Source organism: Felis catus, chromosome D1 (genome assembly GCF_018350175.1).
Source record: "Felis catus isolate Fca126 chromosome D1, F.catus_Fca126_mat1.0, whole genome shotgun sequence".
Classification (NCBI taxonomy): Eukaryota; Metazoa; Chordata; class Mammalia; order Carnivora; family Felidae; genus Felis; species Felis catus.
In genome coordinates, this window is record NC_058377.1 from 60,798,920 (window position 1) to 60,824,885 (window position 25,966).

Here is a 25,966-nt window from a genome sequence, read left to right on the forward strand (position 1 = left end):
GATGCCTATGGGCATATCTGAATACTCTTCTGTTTTAGAAACATTACTTAAGATAAATTTGAAAAATCAAAAAAATGGATAGAAGAAAGGAGGGTGTGATCAGTTATGATTAATAATAAATATATATTTGGTCTTTGTCTACTTTTCTGGCAGAGAGCTCCCAAAACTCTTGGACTTTCCTAAGTGATAAAAGCCATTAAGGTGTCTTTTATTATGTCAATGACATGACATTCTGACCCCACACAAGGATAGGGCCCACTTGCCAGAGGAACCAGCCACGTGATTGGAGAGTGGGAACTTTCAGTTCCAATAGACCTCCAGGGAGGAGAGAGGGGCTGGAGTTTGAACCAATTGCCAATGGCCAATGATTGCATCTATCAATCATGCCTATGTAATGGAGCCTCCATAAAAACCCAGAAGGACAGGTTCTGAGAGCTTCAATGTTGGTGAACACTTGAAGAGTGGAGAGAATTGTGTGAGAAAAAGCCCACCGACCCAAACAAAGGAGGGATGTGGAGACTTAGAACACAGTGAAGCCAGGTTTTAATCAACATTCTTGCAAGAGCAGCTGTCTGATGGACAGGCACACTAGGGACAGTTATAGCAAACAATTTATTTCCTAGTGTGCAAGTCCCTCCCCTAGTTCCTCATTGGCTAAGTACTACAAAGGTTTCAGCCCTACCCAGGTGTTGCCTATGCCCATGTAAGGCAAAAACTAGTGTGATTGGAACAAATGTACATTCCCTGAAGTGAGGCAGAGACTTTTAGTCACTCCTCCTTGTGTTTTTTGGTGTATGCTCATTGCAAAGCCTACAAAAATAAGCCCTTGAAAAGGAGAGGGGAAGAAGAACCAGGAAGTAGAGTGTCCAAGAGTTTCAGACTCCACTGTGGAGGGAGTTCGAACATATTTCCAATAGGTTGTAAACCTACTGTTAACTATACAGCACAGCTTTTATTTGGTATTTCTGAAAATGAATAATCTCCCTTACTTCTCACAATAGTACCCCTGGCAAAGGCATATGGGTTCAATGCCCTTTCCCCATCCTTTGTGCTATGCATCTCCTCCCTCTGGTTGCTCCTGAGTTATGTCCTTATAATACACTGGTAATCTAGTAAGTAATATGTTTCTCTGAGTGCTATAGGTTGCCCTAGCAAATTAATTGTGCACAAGACGCAGGCCAAGGGACACTGATTTATACTCAGTAGGTTAGAAGCACAGGTAACAACTGTTCTTATGATTAGTGTGAGAGGTCAGGTGGGAGGTGCAGTCTTGCAAGATTGAACCTTGAAGTTGCAGAATCTGATGCTGTCTCCTGAACTGAATTGTAGGATACCCAGTTGGTGTCCAGAGAATTGCTTGCTGGTGTGGAGTACCACCATACAAACTGTGATTTGGTCTCAGAATAGTCATTTAGAGGGAGGGGGAGAGACAGAAAGTGAGACCTAATTTCATCAGGAGTTTGTCCATCTCTCTCCTTGTGTTGCCTGACGGACTGGGAGATCTCTGAGCTCTGAGGCCTCTAGAATCTTTTTCTATGCATATGTATTTCTATTTAGAATTGGCATCAGCCTATGGGAAAATGTTATTTTTCTTTTTTCTTTAATATTCTATCTTGATCATTTTTTACATCTTTACATACTTTGTGCAAACACATTAATTAAATGATACATGATATTCAATTGCTCATTCTTCATCTGTGTCTTATGGATCAATATTTGAATGTTTTCTGTTTTTGTTTTTATAAATAATCTATACATGTCATTGTACTTTTTTTTTTCTCAAATTCTATTTTTATAGAGATATGAGATGGGGAAAGTATACCTACTCTTTATTTTAAATGTTTATTTTTGAGAGATAGAGAGAGAGGGAAAGGCATAGAGAGAGGGAAACAGAGGATCCAAAGCAGGCTCTGTTCTGTGAGGAGTGACCCCACGTGGGGCTCGAATTCACCAGCTGTGAGATCATAACCTGAGCCAAAGTTGGACACTGAACTCAACTGGGCCACCAAGATGCTCCAAAGTACACATACTTGTTAACTGTTTTGGTGGAAATTTCTAATCTCCTTTTTAACAAGGTATACCAACTTATACTTCTAGTGACAGTGTCAAAGTAATTTTCACATTAGTCTGTGGCAAATGGCATTGTTTTCAAATCTTCACTAATTTGATAGGTCGACATAGTTCTTACTGGTTTCTTGTGCTGATGAACATTCATCATCTCATTATTTATGATCACCAATCACATCTCTCAGAGAGCTCCTATTCTGGGCATCCTGAAAATTGATTCTTTTCTTCTGGAGGTTTACTAACCTCTGTACTGATATGTGATGGCTTGGAAGACTTTCTTTTTGTGTTTATGTTCCCAGATCACAGTGGGTGATTGGCTTGATTGTGATGCTGTCATCCTTGACTCAGGGACCTTTTCCACAACAACCCTGAATAACCCTGTCCTTTATCTGCTTGGTTCTAACTCCATAGATGATGGGGTTGAGCATAGGAGGTACCAGGAGATAGAGATTAGCGAACATGATATGTACTGCTCCGGGCACATGATGTCCAAAGCGGTGGGTGAGGAACGTAAAGAGCGCTGGAATATAAAAAGCCAAGATGACACAGATATGGGACGCACATGTGCCAAAAGCCTTGAGCTGGGCTTCACCAGAAGGCAACCCCAGAACAGTTCTCAAAATCATCACATAGGAGACACTGATGACACTCATATCAAAGCCAACCACAGAGAAGGCCACAAAGAGCCCATATGCACGATTTACTCTAGTATCTGCACACACCAGCTTTAGCACAGCCATGTGTTCACAGTATGGCTGGGGAATGATCTGGTTGGGGCAGAAGGGCATCCTGGAGACCATAATGCAGAAGGGGCTCACCAAAAGCAATGCTCTCATCATCACAGCTGCTCCCAATTTACCCACTACAGCTGGGGTCAGGACACTTGAGTGACGGAGTGGGAAGCAGATGGCCACATAACGGTCCAAGGCCATAGCCATGAGCACCCCAGACTCCACAGAGGAAAAGGCATGGATGAAGAACACCTGGATGAGGCAGGCATGGTATTGAGTCTCATGAGCATGAAACCAGAGTATAGCCAGCATTTTAGGTTGGGTGGAAGACGAGAGGACCAGGTCAGTGATAGCCAGCATGGCTAGAAAGAGGTACATGGGCTCATGCAGAGTGTGGTCAATTCGGATTATATGGAGGACAGTGGTATTGCCAATTATAGCCACAACATACATGGCACAGAGAGGAAAGGCAATCCAAAATTGGGAATTCTTGAGTCCTGGGATCCCAAGTAGGATAAAGTATTCAGGATGAGCAGAGCTGTTCCCTGAAGCCAGCATCACAGGACGGTTAAATTGTTCTCCCCTGAGAAGATAATGTATGATTATAATCAATAAATTAGTATTATTTTTAATCTTTTGTAGGGGCCACTTAATGATAGGACCATTGAGTTTAATGGTAAAATGGAATAATTTCAATTGTTTTAATAAATACATTTTTTCAACATAATGTGATGCTACTCTCTTCTTCATTCATGTTTGTGTCATTCAAAATGGGGTCAGAACATGCTAGCTGCAAGTGTAATTTCTGTATAAGAATCAGTATTTTCCATGAAAGTCAAACCTGCTAAGGGAAAAGTATCTTAACAAATAATGTCACTGATAGTAATTTTTGCTCTTCTATTCTTTAGAATATTTTATTTGTTTAACCTCTCCCATAGGTTCTTTTCACCCTCTGTTTAAGCCACCTAGGCAACTTTTCAGGATAGGAAACCAATTTGGAAAAACCACTTTGTCTTAATGGCTCATAGCATTGTATATAGTGATGATGAGTTACCTTTGATTTAGGAGTTACCAGGAGTATTTGGGCTGGAGGATGACTGATGACAGATTGTACACCTGCAGTTAAACCTGTTATCCACAGTGGATGTCTCCTCCTAGATTAGGGGCCAGCAAATGTTTTCTGTAAAAGGTCACATCACACATATTTTAGACTTTGTGGACCATATAGTTTTGTTGCAACTAGTCAGCTTAGCCATTGTAGCATGAATGCAACCATAGTCAGTATAGAAATGTGTGAATGTGGCTACATTCCAATACAAATTTATTTTCAAAATCAGGCTACTAGCTGGATTTGGTCGGCAGGTGATAGTTTGCTAATTCCATTTTATACGACAAATTTTCATGAGGTCAGCCCTGAATTGTGCACCATCCCTAGTACCTCTGTGCATGGCACAAAACAGGGGTTTAATTACCATTTTCAAAGCAAATAATGAATAAATATCATTGTTCAGGGGTAATTGCTTTTTTAACTGATTAGCCATATCTTACAATGTCCTGATAGAATCCTCTAAACATTACTTTGATGCCGTGCCACAGGACAGCTACATATATTTCTCATAGTAAAGTCTGACCTCCTGTCCATTGAAAGACGTGAATGTCATCTTCTGCTGATACTTGCATACATTGTTGATCTTGTCTGATCCCTCTGGAGACTATTACCTATCTGAGAGTCAATGACACAAAAGCTTACCTGGGTCTTACTCAACACCTTCCCACTATTTAATTTCACTTGACCTGAGACTTTCCTTGAATTCATTCATTCTTACCTCCTCCATAACAGAAACACCAAGTTAAGAAGAGTATCTTTTCAAATCTCCCTTAACCAATCACCTATGGGGATTAACAATTGTTTCAGTCTACAGATACAATAGTTTTATAAAAGGGTTTCTTTGAGATCCCAAATACACTTAATCTATTTTGGATTTTCCCTAGATTTATAACATTATGAGAGAAATGTGGCTCAGAGTTGGTAAATCTGGCTCTAAATTGGAAACTTTACTATCCTACCTAGATAATAGCTGTAGGTTTGCTGAAAAGAAATACTCCTCTCCAGGGCATAGTGAAAATTCAGAAGCATACACATGATCTGATGTGTAAGGCTCTTGTTTCATTCCCTTCTGCTGGCTTGGTCTTCCAGTTATACATTCTGTTTGAATCAGAGTCTTCCTTTCTCCCTCCTTTCTCCCCCCTGTAAGTCACCTTCCATTTGTGAGGACAAAGTCACTGAGGCTCATAGGCACCTGGAAAAGCACTTAGACCATATTCGTTTCTGCATTAGGCACTGGTGAGTAAAGTGGCTAAACCTTCAATTTCTCAAACTGCATAACAATCTCTTTAATAATATGTAAGACATTGCTATTTTTGTAAATATAACACTATAAGCTTTTACATGTTATTGGTTTTAACTCCCACAAACTTCTGCCTGTTAGCCTTAACAGGGAAATTACCTGTTTGTTTTACATACTGTTTTTGGAGTAGTGACTCTTCTTAGAGGGTGACCCAGTCTGAAGAGGGAAATGGGGGCTCTTGACAGGTGCCTTTCTTTCTTATCTACACTTAACAATCCCATGAAATATGGTGTCATCACTACAAGAAATTCTTTTGTCTTTTTTTCCTCCTCAGACGTATGAACTCAACACATGAAGAATTAAGGTTACAAGTCATGTGGAGTAGACAGGGAGTTAACCAATCTTGGGTCATTTTTGTGCAGTGTGTGAGGTTTTCAGTAGTAATTCTGAGGGGAGACACAGGTCATCAACTTGCTGCTGAGTTGGGGGAAAGAGATGTACATTCCCTAAAAAGTAGGAAAAAGAAGGGCAATATAATTTCCCTTCTTGCCCAAAATTCCTTCCCCCTTTCCCTGCTTATAAATATGTCCCTGTCCTTGCCTACCATATGCTAGACCTCATGTGAGCATAGTGCTTATTGGCAGAAGAAATTAAGCCATCTTTTTTTCTATGTTACAGCCAGGGTGATCACACATTGAACTTCAGATTCAATGTTGCTGTTCTCCAAAGTACAAAATAATTTGTGAGAACTTGGCGTAACTTTTGTTTCAGGGAATATGGTTGCAAGAAAAATGTTCTCACACTGCTGGAGCTCAGTTTTCATCTGTGAGTATGGGTTTGAATCCAGTGCTGATACCACTACCTCTGTTGACTTCAATTACCCCACTCATTATGTAGAAATAGTTATGTTCATCAGTTTAATCGAGTTGCTCAAGTCTGAAAGGGTAAAGGATAAAATGGGTTGAGATTTTGCTAAGGAATGGCTTCAGAGAAATTTAGTCTGTTCTCTCACTTTGGGGTATCTAAAACTAAGGCATGTAGCAAGATTGCCGAAGTGGGGTAGGGTTCAGATCCTGCGTCCTTTGTGGAGGGATTGAGTGTGGAGGCAGGCTGCCTACTTGTCTAGAATTTCCCTGGAGGACACAGTGTGAGCAGCGAATTGTCTCCCCATCTCAGAAGGAAATTCACCAGTCATGGATCGCTGGACCTGGAGCCCGCATAAGTCAGGTCATTCCGCACAGTGCATTGCCTTGCATTTCAGATTCTTAGAGACCCTGTGAGTCCTACTGTTCTCTGGGAAGGGCAGAGATGACTGGGGCATAGGGGACCACTCACCTTGAGCTGTGCTTTATCTCTGACCATAAGCAGCTCTAACTGGCTCCTGTGATTTAGCTTTTTACAGAGACTATGAGTTTGGACCTATTTAAAGACCTGTTTAAGTCTGGCCTTTCCCTTCGCCAGCATTAATTCTTTCCTTCCTCTTGGGCCCCACTGCCTCATACTCTGGCTTCCTCTGAGACTGGAGGGTAAGCTGGAAACATTAACCCCTAACTTGCCCTCTTTCCTCTGTATACACATAGCTGAAGCAGGGGATTTGAATGCATGTGCAAGAATGTGTGTTGTTGAGATTACAGGAGTGTGAGCTTATCTGTATGCATGCATTTTTTGTTAGTGAAACAAAATGTGGAATGTGGAATGCGAAAGTGTGTTGATATGTTTGTTGATGTGTATCTGGGAGATGTGTTAATGAACACGTGTAAGGATTGGATTTGCATGTGAATGTATGTGTATAAGCTGTGTTTGTGTAGGTATAAATAATCATTTGCTGTTGGTATACATATTTAGTGGGATAGTGTGGCTTTGTGAGTACAAAGCCACTAAATACACATGTTTTATGAAGGCATACACTGAGCTCCAAACCCGACACTGTGATTACACATCACTGTGTGTCTATACGAGTATGTATAGGCAATATTGTGGGTTTGATGAGGGTGTTGACAATCTGTTGGTGCTTCTGTGTGTCCCAAGGTACAATGGTCTAAGCCCTTTCACTTCTTATTAGGAGAGGGAAAACAAATTCCAGATGGAGGTCTTGCCATAGTTGTTTGTGGAAAGTTGTGAAGCTGGAAAGCCCTCCTAGCTCAGCCTGAACAGTTAAGTCTGTGCAGAGCTTCCTGTCACTCCCTGTGTAGGCCTAGCTGGTATTCTCATATTTATTTTTCTCAGCATTCCTTGATATAGGATATGTCAAAGGAATATTTGACAAATAAATAACTAAAAATAGAAAGTAAGGATTTAGGGGCGCCTGGGTGGCGCAGTCGGTTAAGCGTCCGACTTCAGCCAGGTCACGATCTCGCAGTCCGTGAGTTCGAGCCCCGCGTCAGGCTCTGGGCTGACAGCGCAGAGCCTGGAGCCTGTTTCCGATTCTGTGTCTCCCTCTCTCTCTGCCCCTCCCCCGTTCATGCTCTGTCTCTCTCTGTCCCAAAAATAAAAAAATAAACATTGAAAAAAAATAAAAAAAAAAGAAAGTAAGGATTTATTTGCACAGATGAAATCTGTCAGACTTCAGAAACCATGCTTTGCAAAATCTAAAACCCAACATATAATTATAGGGAAACAAATCACACGTAATATTACCACCATTATCAGGATGACAATAACCTGTTTATGGTGAATTGCCATCATTACGTTCACAAAGGTCATATTTTAGTTTAGACTATCAGCAGAAGAAAAAATCTGGGATACAACTGGTTTTGTTAGGGAGTCCAGGTTTATAGGAAATATTCAAGGTTTTATTATTCTAGGGAGCAGGGGACATTGTAATTTTGGAGTTATCTCTGGTTGCAAATTAGTTTTCTTTGCTTCTTTTAGCTGTCATAGATTAAACACTTGGTGTAATGAAAGTAGAAGAAAGTGCCGGGGCGCCTGGGTGGCGCAGTCGGTTAAGCATCCGACTTCAGCCAGGTCACGATCTCGCGGTCCGTGAGTTCGAGCCCCGCATCAGGCTCTGGGCTGATGGCTCAGAGCCTGGAGCCTGTTTCCGATTCTGTGTCTCCCTCTCTCTCTGCCCCTCCCCCATTCATGCTGTGTCTCTCTCTGTCCCAAAAATAAATAAACATTGAAAAAAAATTAAAAAAAAAAAAGTAGAAGAAAGTGCCTTGTTGTTGATGATGTTGTTGTTGTTTTTTTCCTCTTCCTCCTCCTCCCTCCTCTTCCCCTTCTTCCTTCTTCTCTTCTTATTCTCCTCCTCCTCCTCTTCCGTCCTTCAACTCTCCCCCCCCCTTTTTCTTTTGTAATGAGAGGAGCTTTTCTCCTTCAATAAAATGTCACATCTAAGGGTAGGAACTGAGTTTCCTCATCTCATGAATCTTCCCAAGATTCTCAGTGCCATGGTGCTTCCAAGCAGACATGGTACCCAAGTTCTTATAGAAGTAACTCGTGAGGTCAGCCACACTGTTTTTCAAGTTTAGTTCGGTATTGCTTGCTGAAATCAATGTGTAGTAGGCAGGTCAGTACTTTCCTGATTTACTCTTGTAAAGTTCTTTTCATGGTTTGTGTGTTTCAAAAGGTGGTGTTTCTGCAGGATCCATGGAGGACTTGTGAACCAGGCTCACACCCGTGCTCTAAATCTCAGTCTTTGGTAGAATGTACAGATTTGTGGGAAGTATTGAGAGCCTAGTTAGGGTGTTTTACTATGAACTTGTAGCCACACTAATCTTTAAGTTAGGTTTTGTGGGGTTATGATGGCAGAGTCAGAGAAAAACGTTTGGAAAGGAAGTTTTGATGGAAGAAGATGTTGTTGAGAATATTGACCTAAGAATCCTGGGACACTTCAGTGTAACTATGTCAAAAGATCCCCATCCAGAGCCTCATAGCTTTTTGATCCTCACTTGTGTTTTCCTCTGTCTCCATATAGATACTTAGTCAATATCGAATGGACATGTCCTGAACCTTGCCACAGCATATCAGTCAATCTCTGAATCCTTGAGCATGTTATTCTAATGACACCATTGTATCTTTCTACTTTTTTTTACTCATTTTGTGTTTCCTGTTTTAAAATTTAATATATTTTTTAATGTTTATTTATTTTTGAGAGAGAGAGCAAGAGTGAGTGAGCTTGAGTGGGGGAGGGGCAGAGAGAGAGAGAGAGAGAGAGAGAGAGAGAGAGAGAGAGAGAAATAGAATCCAAAGCAGGCTCCAGGCTCTGAGCTGTCAGCACAGGTCCTAACGGGGCTCAAACTCACACACCGTGAGATCATGACCTGAGCTGAAGTTGGATGCTTAACTGACTGAGCCATCCAGGTGCCCCTCATTTCTTGTTTTTCACATCATCAATTCCTTCAAAACTTATATATTTATAGCCAATCTTTTCAGTACTCTTTTCAAGTTCTTTTCTATGAAATATAGTCCTCATAGTTCATCATTTCAACCATACTTGTGTGAATAACCTCAACACTATCTATCCATCACAGCTACTATTATGTCATTGTCTCCTGCTACCCCTGTACCACTGAGCAACTGCTAGAAGCAATAGCACCAATGATCAGATTGGGACCATTGCAAGTTCATGGCAACTGACTTTACCTGGGCTCTCAAAGCAGCCCAAACTATTTTCACATTTCTCTCCCCTTAATTGTGCAGAGACATTGTGTTTGGAAACTGTAATAACTGACCTCCTTGACTAAGTTTATTGTTCAGACTCTGTCCACTAATTACAATGAATATCTTTTGTTACTTTGTGCATCTTCTCAAGAGGCAGAACTTCCAACCATAATGTAGAAGGTTAAACTGTCTGTTATCTGACCTCAGAAGGTGTATAACGATGGTTTTTTGTCCTCATTTCTTACTCTCCTGAAGAAAGTGCTCTCACTGCCAGTTGCTCCACCATGCAGGGTTCATTACCACATTCAGGAAGGAAATCAAATATGGTTAGAGGGGAAATAATCAGGGCTATGCTCTGCTTTCTCAAAGTTCAGGGAGAAGCTTGCTGATGTTAACACTGTAGTGAAGGCCCTGGAGACCGAAAAAGACAAGAAAATGTATGTGCACTGCTTGGACAATTGTTGCGGGTTGAATTGTGTCCCCCCCACCCCAATTTATATGTTGAATTTCTACTCCACTGTACCTCAGAATGTGACTTTGTCATCAGAGTGTAGGTGGATAAAATGAGGTCACGTTGGAGTAGGGTGGGCCCTAATCCAATTGACTGCTGTCTTCATACAAGGGGAAATTTGGAAACACAGATGTACAGGTAGAGAGAAATTGCCATTTGGCCACGAAGGTAGTTATCAAGATGATGTGTCTATAAGCCAAAGTTTCCGGGAAAAAAGTTCCCACACTGACAGCATGGAGCCTCCTTGGTATTCTCTCTCTCCTCTTTCTGCCCCTCCAATGCTCTCTCTCTCTCTCTCTCTCTCTCTCTCTCTCTCTCTCTCTCTCTCCCAAAACAAATAGATAAAGTTTAGAAAACAAAAGAAATAACATGGCTGGTAACTCTAGGGCTTCTAGAAAGTAGTGAATCCCAAACACTTCTGTGATGGTCCATACCTAAAATATGCACATTCAGAACTGGAAATCAAAGACTGAGACTCCAGGTTTATCTGGGATGGGGATGAGGCCAAGGCTCTGCTAAGTGAGGCATCATACCTCCTTGGGCCTTTCTTCTTCTGCTGCTTTCTGACCTCTAGCCTCAAAGATAGAGTAAGATTAGTTAGTGACCTCAGGCATAACAGACGTAGCAGAGAATCAATAATAAATACATAATCAGGTCATCAGGGTATAAGTGGGTGAGGGTGATGACTGTAGATTGTAGCAGGTGCTGGAAGAGGTTGGAGGAGGGGATTTTAGGATGAACTATGAACTTGTTATGTTCATAACCCCAGCACCAAACACAGTACTGGCACAGAGTAAGTGGTGAAGAAATGCTTGTTGACTTTGAGCATGAAATACATCATACTAATAACACTGTGTTTGGCTGTGTGCAGAGTAGACAATACTGATGGTGCATTATTCCCCTCTTGAAGTTACTGTAGAACTGAGCTCAGACAGCAGATCTCAGCCCCGAATAATGTTTAAAAACCAGGAGAAGCTGACCTGCTTTTGTTAAGTTCTGACTGGCTTCTCTTAGCCATTAGGTCACCTTAGAGTTGTGTGCTGAGAGAAGAGAGGCACTGGGATGACTCTGCCCAGTACAAATGGGAAATCAAGTCTCTTGCTCAAAGTACTCACTTGATAGTTTTTGGAAATGAGTACAGGTGCCTGGAGTTAGTTAAAGATTTGATGTCCTGGACCCACTAGTTCTTCAGGTTGTAATGAAGGCAGTCTTCTATTTTCACTGATTCATGATACTTAAGGGTACTTCTAGTCATGATAGAGCTGCACAGTTTAAGTAAGTAGGTTTTCTACTGGAGCTGGAATTCAGTGTGCTTCATTTGATCGTTTCATACTAACTAGGTTCTCTGATTGCCATTCTCTCCTGTCTCTGTGGTAGTCCCATCCTCTCATAGAATAATATTTGGTGCAACATAATCCCTTCATAGGTATTTCTTGAAGAGAAATGTAAAAGGTTCCACATATTTTATATTTGTAAATAAAAAGAAGTGAGTGAGGGACAAACTGTTATTTATCTGTCAAAGGTATCTTATCAGACAGATAACAACCTTCAAAGTTTCCATGGGAATAATGAAAGGAGGCCTTAGGACTGAAATGTCTGGTATCCCATTTTGGAGGAAGGAGGCAAAAATGGACCTGCCAATGCCATCTTGTGGTCAGGAGTGGAATTGTTGTGACAATGGTAGCAGGCACATGTAAAAATTTAATCATTCATTCATGTAAGTAGTTTTTTCTGGTGAGCTAGGTTTGGGATAGAATAGTGAACAAGTATGCTATACTTATGGAAGTTATATTCAAGTCATACTAACCTCCTATTAAAGCCAATACTGAAAAGGTTCTAGGCACTGAGGCTTTTATGTTACTAAAACCAACATCAGTTGAAGGTACTTTAAGAAGAATCAGGAACATGTTTGCTTCTCCCAGAAGAAACACGATTGGAGACTAAAAGTGTCCCCAAAAATGAATAGGTTGGTGAATAAGTATTTGAATATTTACATATTCTGTTAGGATAAGGAGGAAATAAAATATTTATGTTGAAAGAAAATTACGGTGGGGGGGCAAGAATTAGTTGACATATATGAGTTAAGCACACTTCACTGATAAGGTTGTATTAGTTGATATCTAAAGGATGTTGAGAGGAAGATAGAATATTCTAGAAAATAACAACTGGGGGACGTGGAACGATTTAGAGCAAAACCCTAACACAGATAAGAAGAGAATATGTTTGGAAGAAGAATAGAAGGGCTGAAGTAAAGGAAAATGGTGACAACTGGTATGTTGAAAAAATAGAATATACTGCTCAGAAATAATAGTAAATAACTACTTATCATACATACAACAGCATGGCTGAATCTGAAAATCTCTATACTGAGTGAAAGACACCAGAATTAAAAGAATATATTATTTGTTCTTAGATTTATGAAAGTTTTAGTGAGAGAAAATAAATATATATTGAAAGAAATCAGATCAGGCTTTGCCTGGTTTGGGTACAGAGGTGGCGACTGGCTCCAGAGAGGCAAGAGAAACTTTCCAAAGTGTTGAAAATGTTCTATGTCTTAACTGGGGTGGGAGCTACAGAGGCATTTATATGTGTTAGAACTCTTCAAACTGTGCATTAAAATACTTACATTTTATTGTCACAAGTTATACAGAAATAAAGTTGATTTTAAAAAGAGGGAGAGGGGCTCACAATCACTAACTGATTTGCTGATAACAGTATAACAGTCCCTTGATAACTCTAAAATTTGAGGATCATGAAAATGCTCCTTCAGAATACCTATTCATTTTTGGGGACACTTTTAGTCTCTAATAGTGTTTCTTCTGGGAGAAGCAAACATGTTCCTGATTCTTCTTAAAGTACCTTCAACTGATGTTGGTTTTAGTAACATAAAAGCCTCAGTGCCTAGAACCTTTTCAGTATTGGCTTTAACAGGAGAATGGTGCAGGATGATAAAAAGACCAATTCAATAATTGTGGTGGGTGATTGTACCTTGTTTGTGGTGATGGTATTATGTCTGTAGCATATGTTCAAACCATCAAAATATATACATTAAATAAGTACAACTTTTTGTAGAAGTATACCTCATAAAGAAAAAATGAAAGTAAAAAATGCAGTTTCTAATAATAGTTGAAATTTTAATATAAAAGGAAATTAAATATTAACAAATACTAAAACTTCTAGTGATTTTCTCACTACCTTTAACGATACAGTATAGTTATCTTCAGAAGGGAAATTCTCCTTCATTCTTTTCCCACACTCTGTCATTCTGAAATCCATTGAATCAGGGATTTAGGAAATTTTGGAAGGAGAATTCAATGCTCAGCATACCTAATCCTCATTCTTACCAGTCTCAAAAGGTTGTGATTCTGGTTTAATTTCACATCTGGAGTTTCAAGATTTTCTGGAAGTTATTCTAGAGTCCTTCATCTTTCAGATTGCCCACTGCCTTCCCCTAGGCTTTGGCACTCAAATAACCTCTTTGTACACTTTTTTTGTTTCAATTACATTTGCTCACACTAAAATTAAGCTTCCTCAATCAAGGATAATTTTAAAGAATACATAAAAATGAAGAAATAAAATTAAGAAACCACAAATATCACTCCTCTGAGTTGCTATTATTAGATTTTGGATGTCTTTCCAGAGTATTTTTCTATGCCTTCTATTTCTTTTTGAATTGGCCATAGCCTTATGGGCAAATGTTTTTTTCTTTTTTCTTTAATGTTCTATCTTGGTCATTTTACATACCTTTCCATACTCTTTGCAAATACATTAGTTAAATGTTACATGATATTCAATTGTTTATTCTTCATCTGGGTCTTATAGGTTATTATTAGAATGTTTTCCAGTTTTTGTTTTTATAAGTAATGAATCTGTATGTGCCTTTGAATTTCTTTTTCAAATTCTATTTTTATAAAGAGATCCCAAGATGGGGAATACATGTGTTTTCTAATTGTTCTGGTAGAAATTTCAAGTATCCTTTTTAACAAGGTTTACCAACTTGTACTTCTAGTGATAGTGTAAAAATAATTTTCACCTTGGTGGTCTGTGGAAATGGCATTCTTTTATTTATTTATTTATTTATTTTTTCAATATATGAAATTTATTGTCAAATTGGTTTCCATACAACACCCAGTGCTCTTCCCAAAAGGTGCCCTCCTCAATACCCATCACCCACCCTCCCCTCCCTCCCACCCCCCATCAACCCTCAGTTTGTTCTCAGTTTTTAAGAGTCTCTTATGCTCTGGCTCTCTCCCACTTTAACCTCTTTTTTTTTTTTTTCCTTCCTCTCCCCCATGGGTTTCTGTTAAGTTTTTCAGGATCCACATAAGAGTGAAAACATATGGTATCTGTCTTTCTCTGTATGGCTTATTTCACTTAGCATCACACTCTCCAGTTCCATCCACGTTGCTACAAAGGGCCATATTCCGTTCTTTCTCATTGCCCTGTAGTACTCCATTGTGTATCAAAACCACAATTTCTTTATCCATTCATCAGTTGATGGACAGGAAATGGCATTCTTTTAAAATCTTCACTAATTTGGTAGGTTGACATATTTTTCACTGTTTTCTTATGATGATGAACATTGGTCAACTCAGCATTTATGGTTAATCACATCTCTTGTTGTGGGCTCTTGTTGAGAGCTCTTGTGGGCATCCCGAAAATTGGTCCTACTCTGGAGGGTTACTAAACTCTGGGCCTTTTGTTCACAGAGATGACTTTGTGCTGATATGTGATGGCATGACAAATTATCTGCATTTGTGTTCCTAGATCAGTGAGGTGATTGGGTTGGTTGTTATACTATGACTTTTGGCTCAGGGATCTTTTCAACAACAACCTTGAATGACCCTGTTCCTGATCTGCTTGGTTCTAACTCCATAGATGATGGGGTTGAGCATGGGAGGAACCAGGAGATAGAGATTGGCAAACATGATATGTACTGCTCGGGGTACATGATGTCCAAAGCGGTGGGTGAGGAACGTAAAGAGCGCTGGGATATAAAAAGCCAAGATGACACAGATATGGGATGCACATGTTCCAAAAGCCTTGAGCTGGGCTTCACCAGAAGGCAACCCCAGAACAGTTCTCAAAATCATCACATAGGATACACTGATGACAATCATATCAAAGCCAACCACAGAGAAGGCCCCAAAGAGCCCATATGCACGATTTACTCTAGTATCTGCACACACCAGCTTTAGCACAGCCATGTGCTCACAGTATGACTGGGGAATGATCTGGTTGGGGCAGAAGGGCATCCTGGAGACCATAATGCAGAAGGGGCTCACCAAAAGCAATGCTCTCATCATCACAGCTGCTCCCAATTTACCCACTACAGCTGGGGTCAGGACACTTGAGTGACGGAGTGGGAAGCAGATGGCCACATAACGGTCCAAGGCCATAGCCATGAGCACCCCAGACTCCACAGAGGAAAAGGCATGGATGAAGAACATCTGGATGAGGCAGGCGTGGTATTCAGTCTCATGAGCATGAAACCAGAGTATAGCCAGCATTTTAGGTTGGGTGGAAGATGAGAGGACCAGGTCAGTGATAGCCAGCATGGCTAGAAAGAGGTACATGGGCTCATGCAGAGTGTGGTCAATTCGGACTATATGAAGGACAGTGGTATTGCCAATTATAGCCACAATATACATGGCACAGAGAGGAAAGGCAATCCAAAATTGGGAATTCTCGAGTCCTGGGATCCCAAGTAGGATGAAGTATGCAGGATGTGAAGAGCTGTTCTCTAAAGCCAGCATCACAGGATGGTTAATTTGGTTTCCTTGGGAAGGTAATCTATGCTCTACAAGTGATAACAATGAAATAACAATGAAATAAGTTGAATAAGTTGAATGAAATAAGTTGTTAGTATTTTTTATAATATTTTAGAAGAAGCCATTGAATAATAGGTTGATTGGCTTTAAAAGTAAACTGGAATAATTTCGAATGTTTTAATAAATTAAATTTTGGAACATAAAGTGATGTCATTCCTTAGCCTTCATTCATATTTATGTCACTCAAAGTAGTGTCAGAACATACTAGCTGCAAGTGTAGTTTCTGTATAAGTATCAATATTATCCATGAAAGTAGAATCTGTTAAGAGAAAACTATCTTAACAAATAATGTCATTAATAGTAATTCTCGTCCTTCTATTCTTTAGGACAAAATGATTTGTTTAACCTTTCCAACAGGTTGTTTTCAGCCATTTATTTAAGCCACTTGGGAACTTTTCAGGACAGGAAAGCACTTTGTCTTAATGGCATTGTACGTAGTGCTGATGAGTTATTTTTGATTCTAGGAGTTACCGGGAGAATTTGGGCTGGAGGGTAACTGAGTGACAGATTGTACACCTGCCGTTAAACCTGTTATGTATAGTGAATGTCTCCTCCTAGATTAGGGGCCAGCAACTGTTTTCTGTAAAAGGCCAGATCACGCATATTTTAGTCTTTGTGGGCCATACAGTCTTGTTGGTATTAGTCAGCTTGGGCATGGTAGCATGAAAGCAGCCACAGTCAATATGGAAATGTGTGAGTGTGGCTACATTCCAATACAATTTTATTTTCAAAAACAGGCTGCAAGCTGGATTTGGTCTGCAGGTGATAGTTTACTAACTCCTGTCCTGCATGATGAATTTTCATGAGGTCGGCCCCAACGAGTACACCAACCTGAGCACTTTTCTACTTGGCACAGAACAGGGTTTTAATAAATGTTTGCTGAAGCAAACAACAAATAAATGTCATTGTTCAGGGGCAATGGACTTTTTACCTGGTTAGCCATATCTTAAAAATGTCCTAATAGAACCTTCTAAACACTACTTTGATGCCAGGTCACAAGACAGCTATATGTATTTTTCATGCTGGAGTCTGAGCTGCTGTCTGTTGACAGGCATGAATGTCTTCCTGTGCCAATACTTGCATTACAATGGTTGACCCTGGCTGATCCCTCTGCTGACTGTTACCTATGTAGAGTCAATGACCAATTTAATCTCAATTGACCAGAGCCTTTGTTTGAATGTCCTCCCTAACGGAAACACCCAGATAAGAAGAGTATCTTTTCAAATCTCCCTTAACCAGCCTCTGGAGACTAACAAAATTTCATTCAACCTGATGTAATGGTTCCTAAAAAGGTTTTGTCCGAGATCCCAAATAAACTTAATCTCTTTCTGACTTTCCCTATATTTATAGCATTATAAGAGAAATGTGGGTCAGAACTTAAAAATTTTGCTTTAATTTGGAAACTTTACTATCCTACCTAGATAATAGCTAGGGCTTTGCTCAGAACAAATACTCCTCTCCAGGGCATAGTGAAAATTCAGAAACACACACGTTATCTGGTGTTTAACATTCTTTTTCATGCGCTTCTGCCTGGCTTTCAGTTTATCTTCTGTTTGAACCAGAATCTTCTTTTCTCCTTCCCTTCTGCCCCCTGTAAGTCACCCTCCATTTGTGAAGACATACTCACTGGGTCACATGGGCACCTGGGAGAGCATAATAAGGCCATTTTTGTTCCTGCACTGAACACTGATAAAGGTGCTGGGTAAACCTACAATGTCTCAAAGTGCATAATAATCTAATTACTCATAGAAAATGTTGCTATTTTTGTAAATATAACACTATTTGCTTTTACATGTTATTGTTTTCAATACACACTTACACACTTCTGCCCATCAGCCTTCATGGGCAATTTACCTGTTCTACATACTCTTTTTGGAGTGGTGACTCTTCTTAGGTGGGGACCAGGAACCCAAGTCTGAGGTAGGAGATGGGGCTCTTGACTGGTGCCTCTCTTTCTTCTCTACATTTACATTCCCATGGAATCTGATGTCCTCACTATCAGCATTTCCTTTGTCTTTTTCCCTCCTCAGACTTGCAAGGAGTTAAGTCTGCAACTAATGTGGAGTGGACAAGGACTTAACCAATTAACCATTAGCCAAGAATAACCAATCTTAGGTCATTTTTTTTTTATACAGTGTGTGAGGTTTTCAATAGTAATTCTGAGGGGAGACACAAGTCATCAACTTGCTGCTGAGTTGGGGGAAAGAGATGTACATTCCCTAAAAAGTAGGAAAAAGAAGGGCAATATAATTTCCCTTCTTGCCCAAAATTCCTTCCCCCTTTCCCTGCTTATAAATATGTCCCTGTCCTTGCCTACCATATGCTAGACCTCACGTGAGCATAGTGCTTATTGGCAGAAGAAATTAAGCCATCTTTTTTTCTATGTTACAGCCAGGGTGATCACACATTGAACTTCAGATTCAATGTTGCTGTTCTCCAAAGTACAATATGATTTGTGAGAACTTGGCATAACTTTTGTTTCAGGGAATATGGTTGCAAGAAAAATGTTCTCACACTGCTGGAGCTCAGTTTTCATCTGTGAGTATGGGTTTGAATCCAGTGCTGATACCACTACCTCTGTTGACTTCAATTACCCCACTCATTATGTAGAAATAGTTATGTTCATCAGTTTAATCGAGTTGTTCAAGTCTGAAAGGGTAAAGGATAAAATGGGCTGAGATTTTGCTAAGGAATGGCTTCAGAGAAATTTAGTCTGTTCTCTCACTTTGGGGTATCTAAAACTAAGGCATGTAGCAAGATTGCCGAAGTGGGGTAGGGTTCAGATCCTGCGTCCTTTGTGGAGGGATTGAGTGTGGAGGCAGGCTGCCTACTTGTCTAGAATTTCCCTGGAGGACACAGTGTGAGCAGCGAATTGTCTCCCCATCTCAGAAGGAAATTCACCAGTCATGGATCGCTGGACCTGGAGCCCGCATAAGTCAGGTCATTCCGCACAGTGCATTGCCTTGCATTTCAGATTCTTAGAGACCCTGTGAGTCCTACTGTTCTCTGGGAAGGGCAGAGATGACTGGGGCATAGGGGACCACTCACCTTGAGCTGTGCTTTATCTCTGACCATAAGCAGCTCTAACTGGCTCCTGTGATTTAGCTTTTTACAGAGACTATGAGTTTGGACCTATTTAAAGACCTGTTTAAGTCTGGCCTTTCCCTTCGCCAGCATTAATTCTTTCCTTCCTCTTGGGCCCCACTGCCTCATACTCTGGCTTCCTCTGAGACTGGAGGGTAAGCTGGAAGCATTAACCCCTAACTTGCCCTCTTTCCTCTGTATACACATAGCTGAAGCAGGGGATTTGAATGCATGTGCAAGAATGTGTGTTGTTGAGATTACAGGAGTGTGAGCTTATCTGTATGCATGCATTTTTTGTTAGTGAAACAAAATGTGAATGTGGAATGCGAAAGTGTGTTGATATGTTTGTTGATGTGTATCTGGGAGATGTGTTAATGAACACGTGTAAGGATTGGATTTGCATGTGAATGTATGTGTATAAGCTGTGTTTGTGTAGGTATAAATAATCATTTGCTGTTGGTATACATATTTAGTGGGATAGTGTGGCTTTGTGAGTACAAAGCCACTAAATACACATGTTTTATGAAGGCATACACTGAGCTCCAAACCCGACACTGTGATTACACATCACTGTGTGTCTATACGAGTATGTATAGGCAATATTGTGGGTTTGATGAGGGTGTTGACAATCTGTTGGTGCTTCTGTGTGTCCCAAGGTACAATGGTCTAAGCCCTTTCACTTCTTATTAGGAGAGGGAAAACAAATTCCAGATGGAGGTCTTGCCATAGTTGTTTGTGGAAAGTTGTGAAGCTGGAAAGCCCTCCTAGCTCAGCCTGAACAGTTAAGTCTGTGCAGAGCTTCCTGTCACTCCCTGTGTAGGCCCTTGCTGGTATTCTCTTATTTCTTTTCTCTTAAAAAAACGTTGTTTTAATGTTTGTTTATTTTTGAAGGAGAGAGGGAGAGAGCATGAGTGGGGGAGGGGCAGAGAGTGAGGGAGACACAGAATCTGAAGCAGGCTCTAGGGATCTGAGTTGTCAGCACAGAGGCCGATGTGGGACTCGAACCCACAAACTGTGAGATCATGACCTGAGCTGAAGTCAGACACTTAACCGACTGAACCACCCAGGCGCCCCTCATATATTTTTTTCTCAACATTCCCTAATGTGAAGGATATGTCATAAATGAAGATTTGACAAAAATGTGTTTAAAAACAGAGACTAATAATTTTTTTGCAGAGTTCAGAGTTGTCAGACTCAGAAGATACGCTCTGCCATTTAAATTTTTTTTTTTTAATGTTTATTTATTTTGGGGACAGAGAGAGACAGAGCATGAATGGGGGAGGGGCAGAGAGAGAGGGAGACACAGAATGGGAAGCAGGCTCCAGGCTCTGAGCCATCAGCCCAGAGCCCGACGCAGGGCTCGAACTCAAGGTCTGTGAGATGGTGACCTGAGCTGAAGTCGGAAGCTTAACCGACTGAGCCACCCAGGCGCCCCCGCTCTGCCATTTAAGCCCAACATTCATTTATAGGGAAATAAATCACACAAAATGTTACCAACATTATCAGGGTTATAGTAATCTGTTTATGGTGAATTGCCATCATCAAGTTCACAAAGGTCATGGTTTAAGATATCAGCATAACAAAAATCTAGGGTACAACTGTTTTTGTTAGGGAGTCCCAGTTTACAGGAAATATTCAAGGTTTTATTATTCTTGGGATCAGGGTCACATTGTAATTTTGGAGTTATCTCTGGTTGTAACTTTTTCTGTGTCTGCTTCTGTTAGCAGTTGTGGATTAAACACTTGGTGTAATGAAAGTAGAAGAGAGTGCCACATGCTTCTCTTTCTCCTTCTTTCTTAACTAGAGGAATTTTCTCCCAAATAACATGAAACATCTCGGGATAGGACCTGAGTTTCCTCATCTCATGAATCTTCCCATGATCCCCAATGCTATGGTGGCTCCAAGCAGACATGATATCCAAGCTCTTATTGAAGTAACTTGTTAGACCATCCACAGTGTTTTTCTTTTTTTTTTTTTAATGTTTATTTATTTTTGAGACAGAGAGAGACAGAGCATGAATGGGGGAGGGGCAGAGAGAGAGGGAAACACAGAATCGGAAGCAGGCTCCAGGCTCTGAGCCATCAGCCCAGAGCCCGACGCGGGGCTCGAACTCCCGGACCGCGAGATCGTGACCTGGCTGAAGTCGGACGCTTAACCAACTGCGCCACCCAGGCGCCCCACCACAGTGTTTTTCAACTCTAGCGGGGCATGACTTGCTGAAATGAGTGTGTAGCAGGCAGGTCAGTACTTTCCTGATTTGGTCTCGTAAAGTTCTCCTCATGGTTTGTGTGTTTCAAAAGCTGGTGTCTCTGCAGGATGCACAGAGGACTTGTGCACTTGGCTTGCAGACCTCTAAACCTCAGTCTCCAGTAGACAGTGAAAAGATTTGTGGGCAATATTGAGAGTCTAGTTAAGGTTGGTTACCACGAACTTGTAGCCACACCAATCTGTGAGTTAGGTTTTGTGGGGTTGTGAGGGCAGAGACAGAGAAAAATGTTTGGAAAGGAAGTTTTGATGGATGAAAAAGCTGTTGAGGATATTGACCTGAGAATACTGAGATACTTGCATGTAATTATGTCAAAAGCTTGTCCCCATCCATAGCCCCATAGCTCTTCTATCCTCACTTGTGTTGTCCTCTATCTCCACAGTGGATACTCAGTCAATCATGAATGGACATGGCCTGAACCTTGCCAAAGCTCAGAGATACTCAGTCTCTGAATCCTTGAACATACCCTATGTATATTTTCCCAATCTTTTCAGTCCTCTTTTCTTTTCAAGTTCTTTTCTATGAAATATAGTCCTCATAGTTCATCATTTCAACCATACTTGTGTGAATAACCTCAACACTATCTATCCATCACAGCTACCATTATGTCATTGTCTCCTGCTACCCCTGTACCACTGAGCAACTGCTAGAAGCAATAGCACCAATGATCAGATTGGGACCATTGCAAGTTCATGGCAACTGACTTTACCTGGGCTCTCAAAGCAGCCCAAACTATTTTCACATTTCTCTCCCCTTAATTGTGCAGAGACATTGTGTTTGGAAACTGTAATAACTGACCTCCTTGACTAAGTTTATTGTTCAGACTCTGTCCACTAATTACAATGAATATCTTTTGTTACTTTGTGCATCTTCTCAAGAGGCAGAACTTCCAACCATAATGTAGAAGGTTAAACTGTCTGTTATCTGACCTCAGAAGGTGTATAACGATGGTTTTTTGTCCTCATTTCTTACTCTCCTGAAGAAAGTGCTCTCACTGCCAGTTGCTCCACCATGCAGGGTTCATTACCACATTCAGGAAGGAAATCAAATATGGTTAGAGGGGAAATAATCAGGGCTATGCTCTGCTTTCTCAAAGTTCAGGGAGAAGCTTGCTGATGTTAACACTGTAGTGAAGGCCCTGGAGACCGAAAAAGACAAGAAAATGTATGTGCACTGCTTGGACAATTGTGGGTTGAATTGTGTCCCCCCACCCCAATTTATATGTTGAATTTCTAACCCCCAGTACCTCAGAATATATCTTATTTTGAAATAGAGTCATTAAAGACATAGTTAGCTAAGATGAACTTACACTGGAGTAGGGTGGGTCTTGGTCCAATATGACTGATGTCCTTATAAAAATTGAAATTTGGACCCAGAGACATATAAATAGATAGAGAATACCATGTGGACATGAAGGCAGAAATCAAGATGATGTGTTATAAGCCAGTTTTATAGCAAACCACCAGAAGCCAGGAGAGAAGCATTGAACAGATTCACTTTCATAGCCAACAGAAGAAACCAACATGTCTGATACCTTAATCCTAGACTTCTAAGCTCCAGAACTATAACGCAATACATTTCTGTCAGTTAAGCTATTCAGTTTGTGGCACTTTATTATGGCAGCCTAACAAACTAATACAGCAATAAATCCATTTTATCCTTAATTTTAAATCTTCATCTATAAATAATTATAGTCCACATGAGCCAGTGGATTTTTTTTTTTTTTTAACTAGGCTTCATGCCCAGCATAGAGTCCAATGTGGGGCTGAACTTGTGATCCTTAGATCAAGACCTGAGCTGAGATTAAGAGTTGGGCAGTTAACTAACTGAGCCATTCAAGATCAGCAGCCAGTGGATTTTAAACATAGTTTTTATTAGTTTATCTAATTAATTGCTAAATGTAATTTAATTCAATTATTTATCTAATTAAATTGTTTTCTATTTAGGCAGTGATCCTACTGTATCCCACATAACTTAGGGGTGGCCTTGTATGCATGTAAGGATAGATCAATACATTATTGAAAAAAATGATAAAGAAACCAGAAATAGCTTCAAGCAGAATTAATTTTCAGCAGAGAAAGTAATGCACTTCAGGGACAGAAAAATGTCTTTATGGCACTAAACTAATTGTCTGTATAAAAGAAAAATGAACCTTAACTCCTACCTCAAAAAAATCTTTATTGAATTATAATATAAACCTAGATTTGAAAGCTAGAACTATAATATTCTAAAAGAAAAAATAGAATAATATTGTCATGAACTTTAGGAAAGCAAAGATTTCTTAGCCTGCAAAAAGCACTAGCTATGAAAGAAAAAAATACAGTTGAGCTTCATCAAAATTTTAAAAAATCAATCTCAAAAGGTGGCATTATAAATTTGAAAAGGCAAACATGGGGTGCCTGGGGGGATTGGTCAGTTGAGTGTCTGACTTGGGGGTCATGATCTCACAGTTTGTAAGTTCAAGCCCCGTGTGGGGCTCTGTTCTGACAGCTCAGAGCCTAGATCCTGCTTCGGATTCTGTGTCTCCCTCACGCTCTCTCTGTTTCTGTCTTTCTCTCAAAAATAAATAGACATTAAAGAAAAAAGAAAAGGCAAGTCACAGATGGAGAAAATATTCACAATGCCTATAACTGAAAAATAAAGTTCCATAATCAATTAATGAAAAAACAAGCAGCTTATTAAAATTTTAAGCAAATGATTTATTAAACTGATAAGAACAGATTCTACACTTGATCTTAGCCAAAAGGCCGAGAAGCGATTTAAGCAAATGATTTAAATAGGCACTTCACAAAAGACAGTAGATGAATACACACGTGGAAAGTGCTCAGCATTGTTATTCATAGGAAATAAAATACCAAATCACAGTGAGATACCAATATAAACTTTTTAGCATAACAAAAATTAAATACATTGACAACACTAAGTATTGGCAAAAATATGGGTCAATTGACACACTCAGGTTCTAAGTACAGCCACATCAGGAAACTTTTTGGCAATTTCTAATAAAGGTGAGCATCTCTCTTAAAAAAATTTTTTTAATGTTTATTTTTGAGAAACAGAGAGAGACAGCATGAGTGGGAAAGGGACAGAGAGAGACACACAGAATCCAAAGCACACAGAATCTGAGCTGTCAGCACAGAGCCTGATGCGGGGCTTGAACGCATGAACTGTGAGATCATGGCCTGAGCTGAAATTAAATGCTCAACCATCTGAGTCACCCAGGTGCCCCCAAGGTAAGTATCTTTTTGACCAAGCAATTCCGCTTATAGTTCATACCCCAAATAAGTGTTTTATATATGTACCAAAAGTGTCAAAGAATGTTTATAATAGCTGTATGTATAAACAGCTAAGATGTGAAAACAACTCAAATCTGTCAATTGGAGATTAAACAAATTTGCTACATTTATCCAATTGAATACTACTGAGCAAAGAAGGAAAAAAGAATAAAGAACTGGAAAAAAAAAAGCATATATAAAAACAATATTGTGAAATTTCAAAGTACCAAGGATAAGAAAAGTAGAACCTAATGCTTTAGAGTAAAGACCTGTAAAGAAAGACCAGAAAGTTTAATTTTGGTTTATACAAACCTAGCTATGAATAGGGGAGATTTGCTTGATAGTTTCTATATGCCAATTTGTATTCTAACAGTTTAAAAACTACAGATTTACTGATTCTGTACAACAACTCAATGAAATAGGTATCAACATTTTACAGGTAGAGAAACTAAGGCAGCAAGGAGTTAAGTTTTACAGTGTAGACATACAGAACCAGAATTTTTATCTCTAGTCTTATTCATTATATTAAACTAAACCTTGAAAATGTTCAGAGAAATTATTATAGCCTAACAATTCTATATACATCCAAATCCATCAATAAAGTGTAAGAGCAAAAACAGTTTTTTTGACAGGCAGGAACACAGAATATTTATCATTTTCTGCCGCTTTTTTTTTTCTTAATAAAACTAGAGTGTGTGCTTCAGCAAAATAAAATGGATATCCAATCACCAACCAAGTATGAGTGGAAATTATTCAAGGATATCATTGTAAAGTAATCCCAGGAAAGCAGCATTTTGATATACTTTAAAAAATGCAGAATATAGGAGCGCCTTGGTGGTTCAGTAGGTTGAGTGTCTGGTTTTGGTTCAGGTTATGATATCACAGTTTTCTGAGTTCAAGCCCCACATTGGGCTCTGTGCTGGCAGCAAAGACCATGGTTGGGATTCTCTCCCTCTGCCCCTCCCCCACTCATGCTGTCTCTCTCTCCAAATAAAGAAATAACCTTAAGAAAATGCAGAATGTTTTAAAGCCTTGCACAAAATAAATCCTCAGAGAAGAAGGGGTGTCAGAAATTCAGAAATCATGCTCCATCTCAGACCTAATGAATCAGAATTTTCATTTTAATAAGATCTTGAGAATATTTGTATGGTCATTTGATTTTGCAAGCATTTAATTATCATTATGAATAAATAGCAGTAAAGCATTAGGGAGATGATGAAGAAAGCTTGTCTTTATCCTGTAAGCAAGGAA

At 39.9% G+C, this 25,966-nt stretch overlaps 3 protein-coding genes and 1 pseudogene across 3 annotated transcripts in view; 1 reads left to right on the forward strand and 3 right to left on the reverse strand.

The window, feature by feature from the left end:
* The window catches only part of LOC101081161 (olfactory receptor 51H1-like), a 309,613-nt gene that overhangs the window by 188,816 nt on the left and 94,831 nt on the right, over positions 1–25,966 (forward strand). The window lies entirely within an intron of this gene.
* LOC101101586 (olfactory receptor 52R1-like) lies at positions 2,261–3,362 on the reverse strand. Its single transcript, XM_045038816.1, has one exon. It carries the CDS (start codon positions 3,354–3,356, stop codon positions 2,412–2,414), a length of 945 nt encoding a protein of 314 aa, XP_044894751.1. The 5' UTR covers positions 3,357–3,362; the 3' UTR covers positions 2,261–2,411.
* On the reverse strand, positions 15,083–16,024 carry LOC101080402 (olfactory receptor 52R1-like). Its single transcript, XM_006937026.5, has one exon. It carries the CDS (start codon positions 16,013–16,015, stop codon positions 15,083–15,085), a length of 933 nt encoding a protein of 310 aa, XP_006937088.3. The 5' UTR covers positions 16,016–16,024.
* Positions 24,079–24,199, reverse strand: LOC111556874 (annotated as a pseudogene).

What these genes read in the sequence shown, in the direction of transcription:
- LOC101101586 (XM_045038816.1), bottom strand. Translation starts at nt 3,356, where the DNA reads ATGCTGGCTTCAGGGAACAGCTCTGCTCATCCTGAATACTTTATCCTA.
- LOC101080402 (XM_006937026.5), bottom strand. Translation starts at nt 16,015, where the DNA reads ATGCTGGCTTTAGAGAACAGCTCTTCACATCCTGCATACTTCATCCTA.